The sequence below is a fragment of the Sarcophilus harrisii genome, chromosome X (genome assembly GCF_902635505.1).
Source record: "Sarcophilus harrisii chromosome X, mSarHar1.11, whole genome shotgun sequence".
Classification (NCBI taxonomy): Eukaryota; Metazoa; Chordata; class Mammalia; order Dasyuromorphia; family Dasyuridae; genus Sarcophilus; species Sarcophilus harrisii.
In genome coordinates this window covers 77,367,588-77,391,166 of record NC_045432.1, presented here as the reverse complement: position 1 = coordinate 77,391,166, position 23,579 = coordinate 77,367,588, and the positions used below count along the sequence as shown (strand labels likewise).

Here is a 23,579-nt window from a genome sequence, read left to right as displayed (position 1 = left end):
CCTCTTGATATGGGATTACCTTTCCCTGGTGTGGGGACCTCCCTGATATGGAGTTCTTTCCCCCTGGTATAGAATTCTCTCTCCTGATTTGGGGTTCTTTCCTCCTGATAGGGAGTTATCTTTCCATGGTAAGGGGTTCTCTCCCTGATATGGAGTTCTTTCCTCCTGATTTGGGGTTCTTTCTTCTTGATAATGTGTTATCTTTCCTTGCTCTGGGGTTCTCTATTCCTGATATGGGGTTCTCTCCTGCTGGCATAGAATTCTCTCTCCTCCTGATTTGGAGTTCTTTATTCCTGATAGGGAGTTATCTTTCCCTGGTCTGGGGTTCTCTCCTCCTGATATGGGGTTATCTTTCCCTGGTATGGGGATCTCCCTGATTTGGAGTTCTCTCCCCCGGGTATTGAATTCTCTCTCCTGATTTGGGGTTCTTTCCTCCTGAAGGGATTTTCCATTGGGGGGTTTCTTTTTTCCTCCTTTTGGGGTTCTTTCTTCTTGATAATGGTTTCTTTCCTTGTCGGGTCTCTATTCCGATATGGGGTTCTCTTCCATGGGAATTCTCCTTCCTAGGGTTCTTTCCCCTGTTTATTTTCCCTGGTTGGGGGTTCTTCCTCCCCGTGGGGTTATCTTTCCCTGGGGTTTATTTGGCTTGGTTTGTTCCTCCTATTTGGGTTCTTTCCTGATAATTTCTTTCCCTGGTTGGGGTTCTCCCGTTGGTTCTCTCCCCGAAATTCTTTCCTTGTTTTGGGGTTCTTTCTTTCCAAATAGGGGTTATCTTTCCCTGGTGGGGTTCTCCCCGTATGGATTCTCCCCTGATTTGGGTTCTCCCTTTTTTCCCCTTTGTAAGAATTCTCTTTCCCGATTTTGAATTTCTCCCTCCTGATAAAGATTTTCCCTGGGGTTCTCTTTCCTGATATGGGGTTCTTTGTCTTAAATTCTCTCCTCCTGAAATAGGGGTATTCCTGATAGGGGTTTATTTTCCCGGTGTTGGGTTCTCTCCTCTGATAAGGGGAATTTCCCTATACTTTCCCTGATAAAAGTTTCTCCCGGTATAAATTCTCCCCTGATTTGGGGTTCTTTCTCCTTTGTGGGAATTTTTTCCCTGGTTGGGTTGATTTTTTTCCCTCCCGGTAAATTCTCTCCTTGGAAATTTTTCTTTCCCGTTTGGATTCCTTTCCCTGTTGGGCTCTTATTGATTGGGTTCTCTCCCTGATAGGAATTCTCCTCCTGATTTGGGGTTCTTTCTCCGATAGGTTTTTCCCCTGGTATTTCCTCTCCCTGATAAATTCTCCTCCTGATTTGGGTTCTCCTCTTAATTGGGATTTCTTTCCCTGGTAGGGGTCTCTGTTTTTGGAGTTCTCTCCCCTGGATGAATTTTCTCCCTTTTTTGGCTTTCCTCCTTTTTCTTTCTCTGGTTGGGGTTTCTTTCCGATAGGGTTCTTCCTCTGATAGAATTCTCCCCTGAATGGGGTCTCTTTCCCGATAGGGAATTTTCCCTCCTTGGGGTTCTCTTTCTCCTGATATGGGGTTTTCTTTCCCTATTGGGCCCCTCCTGATAGGGGTATCTTTCCCTTAGGGCATCTCCTTATAGGTTCCTCCCTGATAAATTCCTCTTCCTGGTTTGGGTTTTTCCTCCTGATAAGTTTCTTTCTGATTGGGGGTTCTCCTTTTTTCTTCCTAAGGGTTTTTCTTTCTTAAAGGAATTCCTTCCTTAGGGACCCTTTGGAACTCTCTTCTGATTGGGATTCCTTTCCTGGTTGGGTTCTCTCTTCCATATGGGTTATCTCTTCTGATAGGGCATTCTCTCTCTGTGATAGGAATTTTCTCTCCCTGATAAGGAATTCTCTCTCTGTGATAGGGAATTCTCTCTTCTGATAGGGAATTCTCTCTCCCTGATATGGAATTCTCTCTTCTGATAGGGAATTCTGTATGGAATTCTCTTTCCCTGATATGGGGTTCTCTGTTCTGATATGGAAGTCTCTCTTCTGATAGGGAAGTATCTCTTCTGATAGGGCATTCTCTCTCTGTGATAGGGAATTCTCTCTCCCTGATAGGGAATTCTCTCTTCTGATATGGAATTCTCTCTTCTGATATGGAATTCTCTCCTGATATGGAAGTCTCTCTTCTGATAGGGCATTCTCTCTCTGTGATAGGAATTTTCTCTCCCTGGTAAGGAATTCTCTCTCTGTGATAGGGAATTCTCTCTTCTGATAGGGAATTCTGTATGGAATTCTCTTTCCCTGATATGGGGTTCTCTGTTCTGATATGGAAGTCTCTCTTCTGATAGGGAAGTATCTCTTCTGATAGGGCATTCTCTCTCTGTGATAGGGAATTCTCTTTCCCTGATAGGGAATTCTCTCTTCTGATAGGGAATTCTCTATGGAATTCTCTTTCCCTGATATGGGGTTCTCTGTTCTGATATGGAAGTCTCTCTTCTGATAGGGAAGTATCTCTTCTGATAGGGCATTCTCTCTCTGTGATAGGGAATTCTCTTTCCCTGATAGGGAATTCTCTCTTCTGATAGGGAATTCTCTATGGAATTCTCTTTCCCTGATATGGGGTTCTCTGTTCTGATATGGAAGTCTCTCTTCTGATAGGGAAGTATCTCTTCTGATAGGGCATTCTCTCTCTGTGATAGGGAATTCTCTTTCCCTGATAGGGAATTCTCTCTCCTGATAGGGAATTCTCTCTCCCTGATATAGTCTTCTCTGATAGGTTCTCTTCTGATAGGTTTCTCCTGTGAATTCTCTCCTTGATGGTTCTCTCTTAGGGAATTCTTTTTCTTTCCCTGATATGGGGTTCTCTGTTCTGATATGGAAGTCTCTCTTCTGATAGGGAAGTATCTCTTCTGATAGGGCATTCTCTCTCTGTGATAGGGAATTCTCTTTCCCTGATAGGGAATTCTCTCTTCTGATAGGGAATTCTCTATGGAATTCTCTTTCCCTGATATGGGGTTCTCTGTTCTGATATGGAAGTCTCTCTTCTGATAGGGAAGTATCTCTTCTGATAGGGCATTCTCTCTCTCTGATATGGAATTCTCTCTTCTGATAGGGAATTCTCTATGGAATTCTCTTTCCCTGATATGGGGTTCTCTGTTCTGATATGGAAGTCTCTCTTCTGATAGGGAATTCTCTCTTCTGATAGGGCATTCTCTCTCTCTGATAGGGAATTCTCTTTCTGATAGGGAATTCTCTCTTCTGATAGGGAATTCTGTATGGAATTCTCTTTCCCTGATATGGGGTTCTCTGTTCTGATATGGAAGTCTCTCTTCTGATAGGGAAGTATCTCTTCTGATAGGGCATTCTCTCTCTGTGATAGGGAATTCTCTTTCCCTGATAGGGAATTCTCTCTTCTGATAGGGAATTCTCTATGGAATTCTCTTTCCCTGATATGGGGTTCTCTGTTCTGATATGGAAGTCTCTCTTCTGATAGGGAAGTATCTCTTCTGATAGGGCATTCTCTCTCTCTGATATGGAATTCTCTCTCCCTGATAGGGAATTCTCTCTTCTGATAGGGAATTCTGTATGGAATTCTCTTTCCCTGATATGGGGTTCTCTGTTCTGATATGGAATTCTCTTTCCTTTATAGGGTGATCTCTTCTGATATGGAATTCTCTCTTCTGATAGGGAAGTCTCTCTTCTGATAGGGAAGTATCTCTTCTGATAGGGAATTCTCTCTCTCTGATATGGAATTATTCTCTCTCCCTGATATGGAATTCTCTCTTCCATTATGGGGTTCTCTCTTCCTGATATGGAATTCTCTCTTCTGATAGGGAATTCTCTATGGAATTCTCTTTCCCTGATATGGGGTTCTCTGTTCATATAAATTCTCTCTTCTGATGGGAATATCTCTTCTGATGGGGCATTCTCTCTCTGATAAAATTCTCTCTTCTGATAGGGGAATTCTTAGGAATTCTCTTTCCTGATATGGGGTTCTCTGTTCAATGATCTCTCTTTGATAGGAATATCTTTCTGTAGAATTCTCTCGATATGGGTTATTCTCTCTCCCATGTAATTTCTCTTATTATGGGGTTCTCTCTTCCTGATAGGGTCTCCTTCAGTTCCCTGGTTGGAATTCTTTTTCCCTGATATGGGGTTCTCTCCTCCTGATATGGTCTTTGCTCTCCCTGGTATGGAGTTCCTTCTCCCTGATATGGACTTTTCTGTCCTTGACGTGGCGTTTTCTTCTCCTGGTATGGGGTTCTCTCTCCCTGTTATGGGGTTCTCTCTTTCTGGTATGGGATTCTCTTCCCCTGATAAGGGCTTCTCTCTCCCTGATCCCAGCATAAGGACAACATTTCGGGTGGGATGATCTTTAGCCTCTTCTCCAAAGTAAGGCCAGGCCTGGTTTTGGTATCCTCAGTGTCTGCCCCTGAACTCACAGGGAACTTTCTGGCCTATCTCTGTTGGCCCCATAAGCCCATGCTTCCAGGGTGGGGCCGTCACCTTCTCTGTGTACTCTGGGTTTGGGCTCCCAACTTCCCATCCTCCTGAGATCAGGGTCAGAAGGCCTGGGATGTAGCCGGTGGGCTTTGCGCCTACCTGGCCCTGCCTCACTGTGGCTCCATTTTAGGGCCCTGGCGGCCCAGCCAGAAGAAATGGGGAAGGTTGCCGAGGAAATTTTTGGGGCTCCATGGCCAGTCCTTCTATAATTGAGAGCTGTCTCCAGGTGTGACCCAAAGTGCCTTTGTGTGTGTGGAGGTGGGGAGGCCAGCTGGCTTTAGGCAGAGGCAGGCTTGTGGGGCTTGTGGCTGAGGTTCTGTGATGCGGTGAGCAAGGCTGGCACTGGGCTCTCTGTCCCTGTGCCCACAGTAGAGATACAGATAGGGAAAGGTCCCTGACCTGCTTTTGTTGCCTCAAAAGTAAGGATGGCCTGAGTCCAGAGTAAGACCAGCCCCTGTAGCCAGGTCAGTGGGCTCTTATCGTCTCTCCAGGGGTCAGACAGGGGCGACCGTGAGGACCCTTTTAGGGGACCCTTCCTTCAGAGACTCTCCCAAGGCTTCTGTCAGGGTCTTCTGGTTCAAGCGAGGTACCGAGCAACTCTCAGAACTCCCTTAACCTTTTCTTTCTCTTTCCCCCGAGCATCCCCCAAGGGTGACCCCACTTGCCAATACCACCCTCGTGAAGTGAAAGCCTCCCACGCTTCGGCCTTGCCTGGCGCCCCTTGTCCAAAGCCAGTCTACTGCGAGGCGGGAATTCTGCCCGACTCTGGCTGGTCACTTTGGCCAAGCTCTCCCGGCTTTCCTCATGCTTTGGGTCCCTTTGTGGACACTCCCATGAGCTCTCCTATACTAAGGCCTATTAGCTTTTTCCTGAGGCTGGGATGGAGCAGCCTTCTGGCTCCGCTCTCTCCACTGGCCTCGTTCTTCCTCAGGGGTCTCGATCTCTGTGTCCTTGGCGCTTGCTGCAGACCCCACATCCCTCTCGGCCTTGTGGCTGACTATAGAAGACCAGAGGAGGCTAGTGAGAGGAGGCTGGCGAGCTGAGTGAGGGGAGGCTGGTGAGCCGAGTAAAAGCAACACCACTGGCTCGTGCAGAAGGGAGTCAGCTGGTTACTTCTGTTTGGCCCTCATTCCCGATGGGGGTTAGGTATTAGGGGAAAAAAAAGCCAGGGGGCTAGGCCTTGCCCCCCCCCACTTAAGGCACCTGTGGGTTCAGTTGGGGATCATACTGTCTGGCTTTGGGGCTGCCAGCCAGCTCGGGCTCCCTAAGTTCTTTGAGGCCCACTCCCTCCCTCCCCTCTCGGCACACTCAGCTTTGATGTGGCCTGACCTTCTCTGTGGGCCAAACAGACCCAGGAAGCTCTGAAAGCTGGTGTGGGGGCGTCAGAACCTTCAAGTCCCAGTCCGCCCTCCCACTCGGTGCCTTAGTCCCCGTGAGGGGGTAGATAGCCTTTGCTTGGGGGTGAGGAAGTTCCTGCCCTGGCGGCCCAGGCGGCTTGGGGATGGCTCTCACTGCTGAGTATTTCCTGCTGACATCCAGCACTGATCTGTCCCCTCTCTGGCTTCCTTCCATGGCTCCTGGGTCTGCCTTCTGGGACTCTATGTTGAAAAATCATTTATTAAGCTCCTGTTGTGTACCCCGCTTCCCAACTAGATAAGGAGGCGACCGGCTTCGGTTGCCTTTGCGTCGGGCTTGCATCCCGGGGTGGGGGGGCCTGCAGCAGTGGGCTGGGGGCTTTGCTGGGAGGGCGGCTCCATGAGTGACGTCTGCTTCATTTTTGCTCCTTTCAGATAGGAGTGCTCACGGATATTTGGCAGCCCACCCTTCGGTAAGCGAGCACTGGAACAGTTCCACCTCCTCTTCGTTTCTGCTGGGATGGGTACAAAAGAGTTTAGGGGTAGAACCACAAAGATCGTAGGGCTGGGCTTGGAAAACCCTTAGTGATCAGGGAGGCCAGGAGGCCCAGCCCGGGGCATGTATCTTGGGAGTGTCTAGATTTCCCAGCCAGGGCAGGGGTTGATGACCTTGCAGACCTGCCATGCCTGAGGCCTTGAATGGTGGAGCTGGAAGGGACCTTCGAGACCATCTGATCCTCCTCCCCTATCAGAACTTGTCCTATTTTAGGGGGACTTTTGGTTGATGTTTTCACGTCACGGGCCCTTTCCCACAAGCTCCCTGGAGAACCTGCCCCCACCCCCTCCGTCATTATGAAGAGAAGCAGTAGAACCAAACAAACGGGTCTGTCCACCGTAACTGTCTGATAGGCCCCGTCTGTCTCTGTAAGCGACCGACCCCTTTAATCCAGGGGGCTCAGAGACAGAGAAAGGACTTCTCCAAAGTCACGCCCCAAGTCTGGTAAATCTGGGCTGGAACCCACATCTCCACGAGCTGAACTTCATGTACACTCAGAAGTTCTCACGGCGGTCGTCCCGTGGCCGGAGCCCCCGTCCCGGAGATGTACTTGATTCACCCCACGGATGTGACCCGAGGGACCCCGGCACTCCTTAACCGTGGCCGCCTGGCCATCCATACACCCCATGTACTTGAGCGCATTTGGAATCAGTTTGACAAATTCACATTTCTTGTTTCGTACTGTAGGACCCAGGACTCTCAGAGTCGGAATGGACCTCAGAGGTCATCCAGTCTAACCTCCTACCTAGGGCCGAACGTCCCCAATAGGTGGTCAGCTGGCCGGCCGTCAAGGGGAAATCACTACCTCCTGGCATAGCCTGTCCCATTTCTGCACCCCCTTGATTGTTAGGAAGTTTGTCCCGAGGTAGCTCCCCCCTCCGCGTGCCTTGGGCCGTGCCCTCTGGGGCCTAGCGCATCGAGCCCGATTCCTCCCCCCCATGCCTTTGCATGTGTCTGACGTCCACCGTAGACCTCCCGGCCCCAGTGCATGGCGAGAACTCAGTTTTTAGGGGAGACTCAGGGTGCAAGTAGCAGGGCCCATGTTAAGGAGGCGAATGTGTATTAACGTTAACCGCGGCTCACAGCCACTCTGGGGTAAGATGCTATTGTCAATGATCCACAGCAGACTTTGATTCCAAGACCAGCTTCCCTCTGTTACCTGGATACCTCAGCTGCCGAGGGAGTGAAGGCTCAGGTAAACATTGGAATCAAACCGATAGCCAGAGGATGGCTAAGCTAGAAGGGACTCGAGAGACCATCTCGTTCACTTTCTTGCTGATAGGACGGGCGCGTCCCGCTCGCTAATATGAGGCACAATTAAGAGCGAGACCCAAAGAACTGCAGACGCCTAAGTATGACAAGGTACCCCCACTCACTGACCTCTCGTGGTTCATTCGTTCATTCGGCCAGTACGACGGCGTGCCCGTTCTGTGCGCACCCCCGGCCGGGTCAGAGGTGCTGCCGTTGTAGAGGCGAGCTCGCTGGGAACCAGGGGAAAAAACCCAGATTTAAATCCTATTCCTGACCCACTGGGAGTGTGACTTTGGGGAAACCATTCGATCTCCCCGATCCTCAGTTTCCTCCTCTGCCCCTAGGACTTGCCTCGTGGCGTTGTCGAGGAGGTCCACGTAGATACTGTTTGGGAAGTGCTTTGCAGGCCTTCGGGTACTCTGTGAAAGGCAGCTCACCCGTTGGGCACTGGCCTGCTAGTTAGAATATACAAGAGGAAATGTGTGTATCCAAGGGGTCTAGAACAGAACAAGCTCTGAAGGGGGGGAGGAGGGTTCACCTAGGAGAACATGACTGCGGGGCACTGAGAGAGGAGAGCCCAGGCTGGGCTTGGGAACAGACAGGGATGGAATCTAATTCGAACCAAAGGTGGGAGCATGATGTGGAGAACCTCGAATACATGGCAGAGATAAAAGGGTCCCCAGAGACCCTCATATTACAGAGGGGGAAACTGAGGCCGAGGGACGGGAAACCCAAGCCTTCTGACTTCCAGGCCGGGACTTTTTTTTTTTCTTCAGTGCTGCCTCCCATACTGAAGACAATTAATTGTTTCAGTTCCTTCTGGGGGAAAAAACCAAATCTCCTTTTAATGTAACACGTTTGTCTTAGGCGATTGTTCTAAACATTGTCATTCCCAAGCTTTGTAATGGAGCCTCTCTCTGTACTTTGGGCAAGTCCCATCTGGGCACGTGTCGCAGTGGACCAGGCACCGAGCCGGACGGATCTCTTCCTTTTGTCAGCCTCGGTTTGCCCCCGCTGTAACATGAGGCGGTTGGACCAAAAGGTCTCTGGGGTCCCTGCTAGTTTGGACAATCTCTCGTTTCTAGGAACCGGGAAAGAGCGGGCGTACCTCGTCGTCCTTGGGTATCTGTAGTTCTTTGAATCTTGCTCTCGATTGTGTCTCAGACTGGTGAATGGGATTCAGCCGTTGGGAAGGGGGTGGACTCGGGGGTCTCTAAGGCCCCTTCTGGCTCAGATGGTTTTTAATTCGACATTTTGAATCCAATGTTAAAGTGACATGTCAATCCACTTGCCAAAATCCCTGCCTATGGGCCAGCATGTCTGTTCAAATGTCTAATCGCCCCCATTAGAAGGAGAGAGACGGGGAGGGACTTCCTGCCGAGTACTTAGCTGTCCTTTGCCTTGGTAGAGTACCAAAACAGCATCCGAACCTCCTTTGGCCCCTCCGGTGTCTGAAGAAGAGGATGAAGATGAAGAAGAAGAGGAAGAGGAGGAGAACGAGCCCCCCCCAGTAATTGCGCCACGCCCTGAACACACCAAATCTGTAAGTTGCCCAGCGCTTCCCTACCAGCTGTTTCCCTTCCCGAACCCCCAATTGAGCAGCTTCTGGGTGCCCTCTCACTGGAAGCTGGTCCGGACGGCCCTGGCCCCGAGCGCTGGTCCGTGACCCATTCTCGATGCTTTCCCCCTGGCCCCTGAGCGGGGAGAGGGGAGCATTTTGTGCCCTCGCCCAGCCTGCTCCTGGGGTGGCGGAGCTGATCCCCAGCCGAGCTCTTCTCAGGGGCTGCCTGGAGAGAGCGAGGGCTCAGGGAAGCAGCCATGCTCCAATGGGGGCTGTCTGTGAGAAGGGAAGGGCCAACGTGGCTGGGGCGGGCGGCCCGGGTAGGATTTCGGAAGGGCTGGAACTGCAGGCCAGGCCAGGGAGGCTTGGGAGAGGAGGCGATCGGAACTTGGGGACTTCCTAGCGAGAGCAGAACGAAGGGAGGAGGAACAAGGACCTGGGGGAAGGGGGTCGGGGATGCCGTTACCCCATATTATCTCTTAAAAACAGGGTTCTTAGCTTTTTTTCCGAATAGTCGTTCCTTCTTGCTAGACGTAGCGCTCCCTCTCCCGAGCCTTTCCAAGTATACTTGAGCAAAATGAACTGATCCGTGGCTTCCCGTGTGTCTTTCAGATTTATACGCGCTCCGTGATGGATGCTGCCCTGCCAGCGGCGCCCCCAAAAGAGGCTTCCGCCCCCACGGCAGAGAACTCGCCCTCCAACACGCTCTACCGAAATGCTGATCGCCAGAGGAAGAAGTCCAAGATGACAGACGAAGAGATCCTGGAAAAGCTGAGTGAGTGCTTGACCGCCCCCCCCCCCATCTCTCTGTCTCTTTCTCTGTCTGGAGGGGGTGGGGAAGGACAGACGGTGACCGTAACCTGGTCCGGCCTCCTCCTCTGTAGCATCTCAGGCTCCCCAGAGCTGAGAGGGAACTCGGAGGGGCCGTGGCGCCGGGGGATTTGGAGACAGAATCAGCCTCCCTTGTATTGTTATAAATGAGGAAACTGAGGCCCCAAGAGCTCATAGAACCACAGATTGAGTTGGCAAAGGCCTCAGAATTGATTTGGTACAGTTCTCCTGCCCTCCTTATGTTACAAACGAGGAAACTGAGGCTCCGAGAGCTCATAGGGCCACAGATCGAGTTGGAGGGGATCTCGGAAATCATGCAGTTCAGGGGTCAGCAAACTCATCTGGCCCCTTCCCTGTCCCTTGTCTCTTCCCTTCTCCCTCCTCCCCCCATTCCTTCCCCCTTCACCCCCCCACTGCCTGTTTTTGATCGACCCGCAAGCTAATAATGGTTTGGACGTTTTTAAATACGCTCATATTTTATTTAAAAAGGTAAAAACCATTCTTAGCTGGTAATGTACAAAAACAGGCACTGGCCAGACTGGGCCCATGGGAAGTCGTTTGCTGACCCCTGATTTATTCTAACCCTCTTATTTTACAGATGAGGAAACTGAGTCTCAGAGAGGTAGAGTGACTTGTCCATGGTCATACAGGTAGTAAGCAGCAGAGCCAGGATTTGAACCCAGGTCCTTCGCCTCCTTATCCAGCCACCCCAACACTCTTGCCCAAGGCCACACAGCTAGTAACTAGCCGAGCTGGGATGGAAATGCAATGCTTCTGACTCCAAATGAAATGCTCTATTCCAACCCACAGTCCACGTAGGAGTCCTCTCTGTAACATCCCTGACGAATGCTCATTCAGCCTCTGCTTACAGACTTCAGGGACGGGGAACTCATCACCCTACCAGGCAGCCCATTCCGTTTGGGGACGGCTCCAGCTGAGACGAAGTTTTTCCTTATATGGAACCTAAGTCTTTAACCCCATTGCTCCTAGTGCTTCCCCTTGGGGCCAAGCAAATCAGTGCAACGAGAGTGACAGGGTCTAAATGAGGCCATCTTGAGCCAAGCCCAGAGCCCAAGCTTCCTGCCTCCCACCTCCCGCCTCCTGCCTCCAAGGGGACGTGAAGGCACACTCAGTGAAGAGCAGCCGTTTGTGTCGGGTTGCAATCGCTCCCATTTCCCAGAGGAGCGACTGGAAGCCCTGAGCAAAGCATTCATTCCCCTGGGTGGTTCCCCGAGCCAGGCAGTGACCCCGTAGGGGTTTCGGGGTCTCGTTCCCCCGTGCTGTTGACCAGCCTGTGGCCTTCGTTCCTTTTCTCCCTTTAGGAAGCATCGTGAGCATCGGTGATCCCAAGAAGAAATACACGAGATTTGAAAAAATTGGCCAAGGGTGAGTGAGCCCCTGCACCTCCTGCCAGGAGCACACGTGGATGTGTGGGGATGGGGGGGCTGACCGGGCAGCGGCCCTGCCTGGGGCCCGCTTGGGCAAGGTGATCCCCTGGTCGAACGGGGGTCTCTGGCGGCGGCAGCCCCAGTAACAGTGACATTGTGGCAGCGATTACTCGAGGAACACGCTGGAGAGGAGAGGGGGATCTTTCTGAGGGGCTGGGGGTATGGGGAAAAGAAGCAGAGAGGGCTTCTGGGAGGAAGTGTGCCCTTGGAGTCGGGATTTAAAAGATGGGTGAGAAGTCAGCAGGTGAGGGACCGGAGAGTAGACATTTCAGGCCCGAGGAGCACGTAAGTCAGAGTTTGGAGGCAGGAAAACACGGGGTACGGTCAAGGAGCAGAGATTTGGGCTGTTTGGCAGCTAGAGTGTGGTGGGCGTGTCCTTGTGGTTATCTGTGTGTATGTGTATGTGTGCATGTGTGTGTACTGCATTGTGTGTGCGCGTGGGTGCGTGTAGGGAAGGAGCATGTGACAGGTTTGGGAGAGCAGGCCCGAGGAGCAGTGTGTGCAGAACTCACCCAGGAAGCAGTTTGGGGGCAAAGCCGGAAGCAAAGTGATTTATTAAAGGCTACACTGGGCTGCATGGAATTGGTCTCGGCAGCCCTGGAGGATTGGGATCTGGAGTGGCCATCTGGGTCCCAGAATTCAGAGCACATGCTGAGGATGGCCCCAGCCGCACCTGGGACGGGCGGACACCCCCCAGCCGGGAGAGCCCATGCAGGGGTCACTTTGGCACTCAGTGACTCGACTCCTGGCCAGCACCAGTTTCCTCATCTGTATAAAGCTGAACTCCATGATCCCTTTCACTGTAAATCCTGGGCTGCTCTCAGACTAGCTACACTGGTGTCCAGCCCTACTCCCTGCATCCAACAGGTGACTAGGCCCCTGCTAGAGGAGTCTGGCCTCCAGCCACCTTGTGCTAGTAGCCATCCTGTCCTGGGCTTTTCCTTTCCTGCCTCCTGGGACCTCTGGCTAGGGAGTGAAGTCTCCCTTCTCTATCCACCAGGGCCTTGGATAGGTGCTTCCTCCTTTTCCAATCTGCCTTGATTGATCCTGAAAGGCACCAGGATTCCCATGCCCTCTCTCACCCCCTCAGCCCCCGAGCTGAAAGGGGGGGGTCAGTACTGCTTCCCTCTCCCCTTCCAACACCTTCCACGTAGTCACCATCTGTGAGCCTCTATTCTCCCAATCAGATGATGTGGAAAGGCAGTGGTAGTGCCTTGAGAACGGACACTCGGTAGGCAGAGTCAACTCAGTCCAACGAGCTTAAGCTCTTACCGTGTGCCAGGCACTGGGCACAGAAAGACAAAAACCAAAATCCTCTTTACCCTCTAAGAGATTATAGTTTATTTTATTTGGGGAAAATGCCATGTACACAGGGAAGTTACTCCGAGATGTCTACACAGTCAATCTGGCATGATGTAGGAGAGAACCTTGACAGAGACTCAGAGGAGCTGGAAGGGGATCCAGGAAGCTGAGGCAGCCCATGTGTGGCCTTGGGATCACTTACCTCACTGGGAAAATGGCACTTTCTGAGGTCCCTCCCAGCTCGGAATCGCTGGTCTTGTGGCTTGGCAACTGAGTAGACGTGGGGGAGTAAGGGAGAAGGAAAAATAGGAACCCCAAGGCTGTGAACACAGATAACGGTGGCGCCTGGGGATACTGGGAGGTGCCCGGCAGAGACCGAATGGCAGGTGCTCTGCATGTGTTACTGTGTCCTCTAGCGGCTGGCGATGACTTCACTCCCTGAGTCCTGGCAGTGTTTAGAGAGCACTCACCTGGGCAGGGGGGCTGGGGATGTGGGTGCACACACATACCTCGTTAAGTGTCCTTATGTCAAAATAACCAACAAAGCAGTAAGTCCGGCCCTGGGTTGGAGGGATGGCAGAGGTATGTGCCCTCCTAGAAGACTGAACAGTGGACTGAGCGGGCTCCAGGGCCACTCCAGTGGCCACTAGCTTGGCAGCCAGATGTTGGGTTTAGAGGCATTTTGATTAACTACCTACTGTGTGCAGGGGGAGAAAGAAAGCTTAGATAAGATGAGGAGCTGGCCTTCAGGAGGCTGACAATTTAACATGGTCCCAAGGAGGCTTTAGGAACTCCTGGTGTGAGAGCTCCCTCCGACACCAGAAGGGAGTTCCCAGAGATGCTTTGGGTGGAGAGTGGAGAGAACAGACTTGGAGAAGCCATGGTCCCAGCTCGGCTCCTCTCTCATCCTTCAATTGAGGCTCGCACGGAGCGCTCTCAATCCCTCCGTTTCTTTCCAAGGGGCAAAATGCAAACAATTTGGTCCACTCTCCTTGGTCGTTCATTGAACTCTTTTCTCCGTTCTCCCCGTCCCCCAGGGCATCAGGTACTGTCTATACTGCTTTGGATATCGCCACAGGACAGGAGGTAAGTGCTACCATCTGAGCAGTCTGCAGGGCCCAGTCTGCCTGGCTGAGGCCCCTGTGTCAGCCGTCTCTCCAAAGATGTGGGGATTGTTTGGGAGGCCGGTGGGGAGGGAGTTCTCCTGGATCACATTCATGCTTGGATCTCCAATGTCCTCTCAGGTGGCCATAAAGCAGATGAACCTCCAGCAGCAGCCCAAGAAGGAATTAATTATTAACGAGATTCTGGTCATGAGGGAAAATAAGAACCCCAACATTGTGAATTATTTAGACAGGTAAGTACTTCTTTGCTGGGGGCTGTGGTGACAGGTGGGCCTGGTAGCTGCCATAACCGGAGCCACCCTTTCTAGGGAGTCTTCAGCTTGATAGAGCTCTCAGAGCCTCCCAACACCCTTTGAGGCAAGGGCTGTGGGTGTTTTGGCCTTATTATATACCGTGAGGAACACTGAGGCTCCAGTGGGTGATGTTACTTGCCACAGGGTATCACAGCTAGTAGTAGCTATTGCGGGGCAGGCTTTGAACACCAACTTGTGGTGACTCCAAGTCCATCGCTCCAAACCTTGTGTTACATAGGCTGTCATTTGGTTATTCTGCGGTTTGCTGAATCGGTGCTGCCAGCTGCCTGCCCCCTGTGGATAGAGATCTTGGCCCCAAACCTACCTCCACTTAGGGGAGGAGTTCCCTCCACACCCGGCTTAGTGGTCATGGGCTCTCTCTGACTTGGTTGTGAGGCTTGATAGATGGGCAGTAGTGGTAGTCCAGGAGAGAAGGCTCATTGCCCATGGACACAGCTTCAAGGCTCCATGTCCCAAGCGAGCATATTCACCATACAATTAGGCTGAGGCTTAGCCCCTGCTACTCACCCACTGTTCCCATCGGGCCGATAACAGTGTAGACCCTGAGGAGAGGGCCATGATGGTTTTTGCTTTTGTAACCCAGGTAAGTTCTTGGTTGGAAACTCCTTAAAGTTCATGGCTATGGGGCAGCTGACTTCTAGCAGCAAGGTGCCCATGAGGCCCTTGCCTTGGCTCGTTCTTCCCTGAGAAGAGTGCAGTCATCCATTGGGGAGAATCCAGAGTGAAACACAAGTGGGTTCGTGTGTTTCCGGGGGGTCCAGCTTTGGCTCTGCCAGTCATTGACCGTGAGCTCTTGGTCTAGTTTCATCTTTCTCCTGGGCTTGGCTTGCCTTTTTTTTTTAAAATCAGATGACAGGGTCTGGGATTGGGTTCATCATAAAGGCACGAGCTTAGAATGGGAAGTGACCACAAAGACAATCTAGGCCAGCTTTTTCACATGCGCCAGGAGGAGATGGAGGCCCTGAGCCTCTGAATCTTCCCTCCCTCATTCAGAGTGCTGGTTCCTGGTGATACAGATGCACCAAGAAGAAAAAGAAAGATTTAGAATGTTTTGGGGGCAAACGTACCTGGAAAGCCAGGGTTGGCTATATCTTGGTGCCACATCCAAACCTTCCCTCTGTCTCTAACTGTCCCCATGCTGATAAAATGCATTCACTAGTTTAAAGGTTGGTTTCAAAAATATCAGCTCAGAAACATGGCTGACTCTAGGCCCCATGAGATAAGAGAACCTAGAGCCCATCTCAACCTCCTTGATTTTTCTGTTCAAAATTAAAAAAAAACATAAGAAAAAAAAGAGCAAACAAACAAGAAAAAAGGTGAAAATACTCTGCTTTGGTCCACATTCAGTCTCCATAGTTCTCTCTCTCTTTTCATCATAAGTCTTTGGGAATTGCCTTGAATCACCTCATTATCGAAAAGGGTCACATCTATCACAGTTGATGATCACATAATCTTGTTACTGTATACAGTGTTCTCCTGGTCCTGCTCACTTCACTCAGCATCGGTTCATGTAAGTCTCCCCAGGCTTCTCTGAAATCATCCTGCTGGTCATTTCTTACAGAACAATAATATTCCATCACATTCATATACCACAATTTATTCAGCCATTCCCCAGCTGATGGGCAGCCACTCAGTTTTCAGTTTCTTGCCTTTACACAAAGGGCTGTCACAAACACCTTAGCACAAGTGTGTCCTTTTCCACACATTGGGATACAAGTCCAGAGATCCAAGCCCTTTGGGCATCCTTCCACATGGCTCTCCAAAATGGCTGGTTCTATTCACAATTTCACCAACAATGCATCAGTGTCCCAGTTTTCCCACATCCCCTCCAACATTGATCATTATCTTTTCCTGTCTTCTTAGCCAATCTGAGAGATGTGAAGTGGTACCTTGGGGTGGTCTTAATTTGTATTTCTCTAATCCATAGTGATCTAGAGCATTTTTTTTATGACTATAGATAGCTTTAATTTCTTCATCTGAAAATTAATTGTCTGTTCTTATCTTTTGACCATTTATCAATTGGGGAATGGCTTGGCTTCTTATAAATGTGAGTTAATTCTCCATATATTTTAAAAATGAGACCTTTATCGGAAACAGTGGGTGCAAAATTTCCCCCCAGTTTTCTGCTTCCCTTTGAATCTTGGCTACGTTGGGTATTTTTGGACAGAGCCTTTTTAATTTCATGTAACCAGAATTATCTGTTTTGCATTTCACAATGTTCCCTAGTTCTTCTTTGGCCATCGAGTCCTTCCTTCTCCACAGATCTGAGAGGTTGATCATCCCTCGTTCCCCTAATTTGCTTATGGTACCACCCTTTCTGTCTAAATCATGAGCCCATTTTGACATCATCTTGGTATGGGGCGTTAGATTCAGCCTCCTTGATTTTGGTAATGGCAGGGAAGAGATCTGCCCAGTCAGTCACATTGGTTTGAAACCAGATCTTTGGACTCCAGACCCAATACTGGTTCCCCTTGCTCCATGTTGCTCCAACTGGTCTCAGGAGCCTGCCTTTCAGTTCTGTAGGACGTGATTCTTTGCAAAGCCCATGTGAAGAACCCAGACTAAGTTAGACTTATCCAGGTGGGCAGTCTACACTGCCACAGTTCACCACCTGTTATGTGGGAGTCGTTGCCCTTTCCCTGCCCTGAACCCACCTTCCCTCCTTTTCATTTATTTCTTTCTCTCTTGGGTCTGCTCCAAGGGGTGACCATTGGGGCCTTGGGGCCATCTGGGTTTCCACCTTGTCCTTAGCATCATTCTAGAACATAAAATGTGAGTTGCCAGAGTGTCAAATGACTTTTGAGATTATGTCGTCCCTTTTATAGATGTGGAAACTGAAGGCAGAGGAGTTGTGTCTGCGTACAGACACCAAGTAGCAGGTTCTAGATTTAAATCCAGGTTCCTGGAGCCTAGAGTCCGGTGGCGCTTAGCCCGGTTCCTTCCTTTGCCCCTCACAGCTACTTGGTGGGCGACGAGCTGTGGGTAGTCATGGAGTACCTGGCCGGCGGTTCTCTGACCGATGTTGTCACGGAGACTTGTATGGATGAAGGCCAGATAGCGGCTGTCTGTAGAGAGGTAAGAACTTGAGCCACGCCCCACGATAGGAGAGTCCCGGGCCTTGGAAATGATGGCCTTTGAGGACCTCGCAGGCCGACGGACCAACCGTGGACGCCGGAACGCGGACTTTCCTCCAGCCTGTCCTTCCCACCATTTCCAGCCCAGTGTCAGGTGCTGCCAGGAAGATCCCCAGCCATACCCTCTTCCCCCCATTTCTCATCCTCTCACCCTCACTAAGGGGGGGGGAGTTGGAGGTGGGCCATTCTGGGTGTACCCAGCTGAGTATGACTGGGAGGGAAGCAGGCAGGGCTTTGCTCTCGGCCCTTTAACTAACAGGAACTTTTTGCTTCAGTGTCTCCAGGCTTTGGATTTCTTGCATTCAAACCAAGTCATCCACAGAGATATTAAGAGTGACAACATTCTCCTTGGGATGGATGGCTCCGTCAAACTTAGTAGGTGCCCGGGGGCTGTAGATGGGCTGGTGGGGAGCTCCTGCTGTCTGAGTGGAGCCCTAGCTGCCATTGAGAAGCTTCTAGAACATGGGAGGGGCTGAAGTGGAGGAGCTGGGGCCCAGAGCTTGGGAGAATGCCGAGTGGGGAGTCAGAGACAAAAATGGAAGAGAGCCGACCCTCGAGAAGCTTCTGCTCCCTAAATGTGGGCCCGGCTCTCTTCTGTTGCTCCATATGGTTCTGTAGCAGGAGTCCGGATCCCCAGAACAGGCCATCTAATTGGGGCCAGCAGGGTACTTTAAGAAATGGGATAACCAGATCCTCTCAGATCTGGCTGAGCTGTGAGCAAGCCTACGGTGACGGGACAGGTTTTCTCTGTCACTTCCTCACGACCGACTCCTTTGGCTTCTTCTTATTGCCCATGGCATTTCCCTGCGACCCCTCGGGCAGCTCCCCTTGTGGAAGGCTCAACTTTGGGAAAGTCAGGGGGGCATCTAGAGCTTCCTTTTGGAGAGGATCCTGGATCCCCATAGAAGGCTGGCTCATGTGGGGAGCAGAGAAAATAGGAAAGAGATGGGGAGCTGTTGATCTAGGATCCCTGAGCCTTCTCTTTTCTTGCCCTTGGTTTCCCGATCTGTAAATAGGGATAATTTTAGTTGCACCTCCCAGCAGGGTAGAGGGAAGTGTTCTGTGAGGAACCTTCCCCTCCCAAGGAAGGCTGGCCCAGTCATGGGCTTGCTTTGTGGCCTAGCCTCTTGGAGAGTTGCTGGTGTCTGGCTCTCAGCAGGCAACCAGAGGAGTCCCTGCTCCTCCTGGACCTGCTCAGGAGAATCCGGCATTTGTCCTGGCTGTTGGCGGAAGCCACTAAAGGGCTCGGGACCATCCAAGCCCCATGAGGATCCCAAGGAAAGGGACTTGGGGGTTATGAGCTGGAAATGGCCAGTCATAGAGCTGCTAGACCAGCAGCTGCCATGCTCGCTGCTGCTTCCCAGTCAGGGACAGTCCTTTTAGGGCAAACTTGCCTCAGCCTGCTCAAGGTCCCGGTCTGGAGAGCGAGAGCCACGGGGACTGGGCCGGGATTTTTCTGGTATAGAGAACTCCCAGGGGAGGAATTGCCCAGTCAGCTGGTCAGTATGCCTCAGAGGTGGGATTTGTATCCACTTCTTGTTGGTTTTTTATCCATTGGCCATGGGGCTTCTCTTGGGTAAGAAGATAATTGGAAACAGCCTCCACCTGAGCCCGGGGAGCTACCTTTCCTGCCTGCTGCCCTCTGAGGGGTGGCCTCAGTGCTCTGGAGGAACGCCTCGGGGTAGGGGGGGGGAGGTGTCCATTTCACAGCCAGGTCCGGATCTGACCCCGTCCTCTTCTCCACAGCGGACTTTGGGTTTTGTGCCCAGATCACTCCTGAACAAAGCAAAAGGAGTACTATGGTGGGGACCCCTTACTGGATGGCCCCTGAAGTGGTGACAAGGAAGGCCTATGGGCCTAAAGTGGATATCTGGTCCCTTGGGATCATGGCCATAGAAATGGTGGAGGGTGAACCCCCATACCTGAATGAAAATCCGCTCCGGGTAAGTGGGTGAGAATTCCCCATTGCGCCACCCTGCCCACAGTTCATGGGGCGGGTGGGGCCCAAGCTGACTAAAGGTGCTTCTCCCTGAACAGTTATCTCTCAAGGGCTCCCTCTGACTTTTCCCAAGCACTGAGTGGCGCCTCCTTGCCATGGGGCTTACGGGCACTCAACACTGGCCCAACTGGGCATGCCCACGGGGCGCTTGACATTGCTAGGGGGCTCCCAAATGACATCGTTGCTGGACTCCATGTATTTCAGGTCCGGAAGGTACCTTAGAGTCATTAGCAAGTCTGCTGCCCCGGGCCTCCCACTAAGTGCCTGGGGAGCCATGGCCCCGTTCTTTGCCTTTTTCTTGGCCTCAGTTTCCTGCTCTGTTCAGTTGAATGGACTGGATGAGATGGCCCCAAGGGGCCTGGCAGCTCAGCCAGACTGGTAACCCCTGGAGTCTGGGTCCAGTGATGGCAGGTGGGTCTCGTGCCCAGGGGGCCGGCCTACTCCAGGGGGAGGATGATTTTTTCCAGCCAGAGCTGCCGAGAGGCCGTAGGAGGGCAGGCTCATGGCAGTGGAACTGCAGCTCCTTGGACGCTTTTCAGGCCCTCGCCTTAGCCGGGCTGGGCTGGGAACGTGGAGAAAGCCCCGTCAGAGGCCAAGGGGTCATAGTGTCCTGCTCCAGGGAGGAGGAGCAGGTACCTAGAGATTCAGATTCCCCGTCTGGGACTTGGCCTTGGTGTTTGTAAGCTCCCGTGCCCACGGGGGGAGCGGCTCCGAGAGGCTCCTCGAGGCCCTGTTCCCATGGCTTCCTCCGGAATCAGAGCCCTGTCTCTGTACCGTAGCCTCATGGTTCCCTTTCGTGCCTGTTGGCTGCCTCCAGTGCTTCCCATCCCCAGCCTGGGGACCGAAGCAGGGACAGGTAGGAGGGGTCCTGTGGAGCAGTGTGGCCCAGGAACAGCCTAGTCACTGGCCCTGAGGGTGATGCCAACCTTCTCAGGATGTGGCAGATGGAGGTGTGGGGTGGGTGGCGGCAGGATAGTGCAGGGAGAAGTCCCCCCCCCCGCCCCCCCTCCATCTCACCTGGACCTCGCTTTGGATTCCGGCTCTGCCATGGGCCGCCTTGCTGTAGAAATATCGGTTTCCCCTCCTTGAGCCTCAGTTGCCTAGCGGGGGGAGTTGAAGGGCCTTCTTGTTTGTGTTCCCAGCACTCATTGGTGCTCTGCCTACCCAGCAAGTACCCAGCAAGTACTTGCTAAATCTTTGGTGGCTTGGCCTGGAATAGTGGAAGCCAGCACCAGAGCCCACCTCCCGTACCCTTTGCCAACTGTGGGCCCTCTTGCCAATCACATTGGGCCTTCTGTATAAAATGAGGTGACAGAGCCTTCCCTTGTAATCCTCTCAGGGGTTGGGTGTGAGCACCCGATGAGCTCCCAGAGGAGGGGCTCTTTTGCCTAACTGCCTCCTGTCTCTGCCCAGGCCTTGTACCTTATAGCTACTAATGGCACCCCGGAGCTCCAGAACCCTGAGAGACTTTCTCCTGTGTTCCGAGACTTTTTAAACCGCTGTCTGGAGATGGATGTGGACCGGCGAGGGTCCGCCAAGGAGCTTTTGCAGGTAAAGAGAGCGAAGGCCAATGGGAAGGATGGCGGGGCCCCTTTGCCTGCCTTGTTGCCTGGGTCCCTGGGCCTGAGTTTCCACAGGGCCATGTCTGCTCTTGGTAGACACTCGTAGCTTGAGGGATTGATCAGGTGAGGTTCTCTTTGCAAAGTGGGGCCTTGCTTCTGGAAAAAGCCGGCATGGTAGCAGAGACCCTTGGGCGAGGAGTCCAAGGCCCTGCCTTCGAATTGACGTTGGCCAGATCGCTTCCCCTCACCAGGCAGGCCTCCGTTCCGTAATCCATCAAGGGAGGGAGACTCGTTATCTCCAAGAGCTGTCCATCTGTCCAGCTCCAAGTGCCATTGTCCCATTCTGTAGCAGCTCAGCAGCCCCAACTTCTGCTTTGGCTGGTCTAAGCTTGGCTGGTGACTAGAGCTGGAAGGCACCTTACATATGTTCTTAGAGTCTCTCCTCCTCCGTCTCCCATTTCTGAGATGGACAGACAGAGATCCCGGAAGTATCAAAGGACCACGAGAGTATCGTGTTAGCCTTAAGCAATGTCTTTAGGGTTCAACAAGCCCAACTGCCTCATTTCATAGAGGAAGAAATTGAGGTTCAAAGATGGAATCTGGGGAGCTCTGGGGGCAGCTAGGGGGCGCAGTAGCTAGAGCACCAGCCCTGGGATCAGGAGGCCCTGAGTTCAAATTCAGCCTCAGACACTTCATACTTCCTAGCTGTGTGACCCTAAGCAACTCACTCCATCCCAATTGCCTCACAAAAAGAAAAGAAAGAAAAGAAAAAGGGAACCTGGGCGGTCCAAGGTCACATGTGCAGGGAGGCTTTTGCCTGTCTGGCTCCAGAGTGGGCCCCTTTCCTACCATACCCCACTGTGCCCTCTGGGAAAGATGAGGACCTTGTGTGTGGCCCTAGAGCAGTGCTCAGATGGTTGCAGGCTTCCTGACTCCCAGTCGTGTGGTCTGTCTTCTCTGTCCCCTCTGACGGGGGCTCGGTGTCTTGGGTGCCCAGCATCCCTGCACACTCGGAGACGGCACACTGATGTCCAGGTTCCTGTGTGGGAGTACCACGTCTCTGTCCCAGAGGCTCTGAGGCTCCGGGCCTTTAATGCCTGGTCTTCAGAGTGGAAGCGACCTCCCACATTGGGCCGTTGGGACTCCAGCAGCTGGGCCAGGGACCAGCGTTTCTTCAGCATCGCCCTGCTGGGAGATGCTGGCACTCGCAGTTATCAGGCTTTACCCCAATTAGCCGTGTGTTCTCTGGTGCCAACAGGCCAAGGCCTGGACCGTAGAGAGCCTGTGGCCTTTGGTTGGTTGATGCACAGACGTGGCAGGAGGAGACGGCCCCTAGGTATTGCCAGAGTAGCATCCCCGGGCTCCCGTGGGGTCTCTCTCTCTCTCTCTGATGTCACACCCTCGTGTCCAACACAAAGTCTGGGGCCTAGTAACTGATGGCTTTGGGCGCCATCCCATTTTGTCCCACACCAGCCCGTTGCCTTCAGTGAGTACAAATGCTGATTTCAAGGCCTCTAGTCCAGGGCACAGGGAGAAGGGCTAAGGGGTAGGAGTGAAGAATACAGGGTAGTGAGCCCTACATGGGGGGGAGGGGATGACAGCGATGTCAGGTTTGGGACACAGTGAGTGAGGGTGGCAGTGACACTCCCGAGGGGAGATGTGGAGCCTGGAGGTAGAGGCCTGAACGTAGAGCTAGAGATTTGGGGGCTGCTATGTGGGTGGGGTCATTGGAGCCTGAGAGTGGAAAGAGGTGGGCCGAGAAGGAGCAAGGCCTGCCCGCTGCCCTCTGTGCCAAGCAGGGCTGGGGGGCGGGAGGCAAAGCAGATTTCTGGGGGAGGGGGACAGTGAGGCAGGGGGTCAACTAGGCAGGTGTGAGGGTGGCCTTTAGCCGGGGAGATTCTTGGCAGAACTGATGAGACTCCTCCCCGGTAAAGTCACCTCCTGAGTCAGAGAAAGGATCGGAGAACTGTCCAACCGGTGCGGGCCCTTAATCCCGAGCTTCCAGCTCTGTGGCGCTCAAGGCAAAAGCTGGCCCGTGGTGGTGTAGTGCAATCAGAGGAGCCCCGTTTGGATCCTGCTGCTGTCCCTCACTTCCTGCATGATCTCAGCCAAGTCCCTTCCCTTCTCGTGGGTCTCAATTTCCCCTTCTGTTAAATGAGGCCTCTATGTTCCCTCCCAGCTCTCAGCCTCAGGGTCTCTGGCCTTCCATCAATTGACTGAATGGGGCCTCCCATGATGGTCCACGACCGAATGGAGCCCCGCAGGACGGCTTGTGCCGTGGAGGGGCGCGCCACCCCAATAATGCTCAACCTTTTCCTTTTTTCTTGCAGCATCCGTTTTTAAAACTAGCCAAGCCTCTCTCCAGCCTGACTCCTCTGATCCTTGCTGCGAAAGAAGCGATTAAGAACAGCAGCCGCTAGTGAGGAGAGGGAGGGCCTTCACCCGCCCCGGCCCTGGCGCGTGTAGAGCCGGACACCCCCCCCCCCCAAGACTCTGTAGGACCTCACTTTCTGTGCTTCGGCACGAACGACAGACAGACCGATCAACCTAATTTGGATGTCCCCAGCATAAGGGATGGAAGGCACGGGGGCTGAGCCGGCCTTCCTAGGAATGGAGCCTTTCCCCATACCCCCCCCCCCCTCCCCCCCCCATTTACCTTTGCCAGCTGGAGCCAGCCCAGGGCCACGTGGGGCTTTTGAGCAG

General features: G+C 52.6%; 1 protein-coding gene across 8 annotated transcripts in view; it reads left to right on the top strand.

The window, feature by feature from the left end:
* Positions 1-23,362, top strand: part of LOC100926699 (serine/threonine-protein kinase PAK 3) — a 43,611-nt gene extending 20,249 nt beyond the window's left edge. For 3 of the 8 annotated variants that reach the window (XM_031944341.1, XM_031944335.1, XM_031944338.1), the window contains 13 exons: positions 6,230-6,267; positions 7,474-7,545; positions 9,010-9,144; positions 9,775-9,937; positions 10,592-10,615; positions 11,316-11,379; positions 13,781-13,829; positions 13,988-14,100; positions 17,139-17,256; positions 17,591-17,690; positions 19,062-19,258; positions 20,728-20,865; positions 23,207-23,362. In XM_031944341.1, coding sequence (XP_031800201.1) covers positions 6,230-6,267; positions 7,474-7,545; positions 9,010-9,144; positions 9,775-9,937; positions 10,592-10,615; positions 11,316-11,379; positions 13,781-13,829; positions 13,988-14,100; positions 17,139-17,256; positions 17,591-17,690; positions 19,062-19,258; positions 20,728-20,865; positions 23,207-23,296 — 1,301 coding nt within the window. In that variant the 3' untranslated portion in view covers positions 23,297-23,362. The remainder of the gene's footprint in view (positions 1-6,229; positions 6,268-7,473; positions 7,546-9,009; positions 9,145-9,774; positions 9,938-10,591; positions 10,616-11,315; positions 11,380-13,780; positions 13,830-13,987; positions 14,101-17,138; positions 17,257-17,590; positions 17,691-19,061; positions 19,259-20,727; positions 20,866-23,206) is intronic. The other 5 variants (XM_031944342.1, XM_031944340.1, XM_031944336.1 and 2 more) reach the window with 4 other exon arrangements.
* Positions 23,363-23,579: the final 217 nt, after the last annotated feature.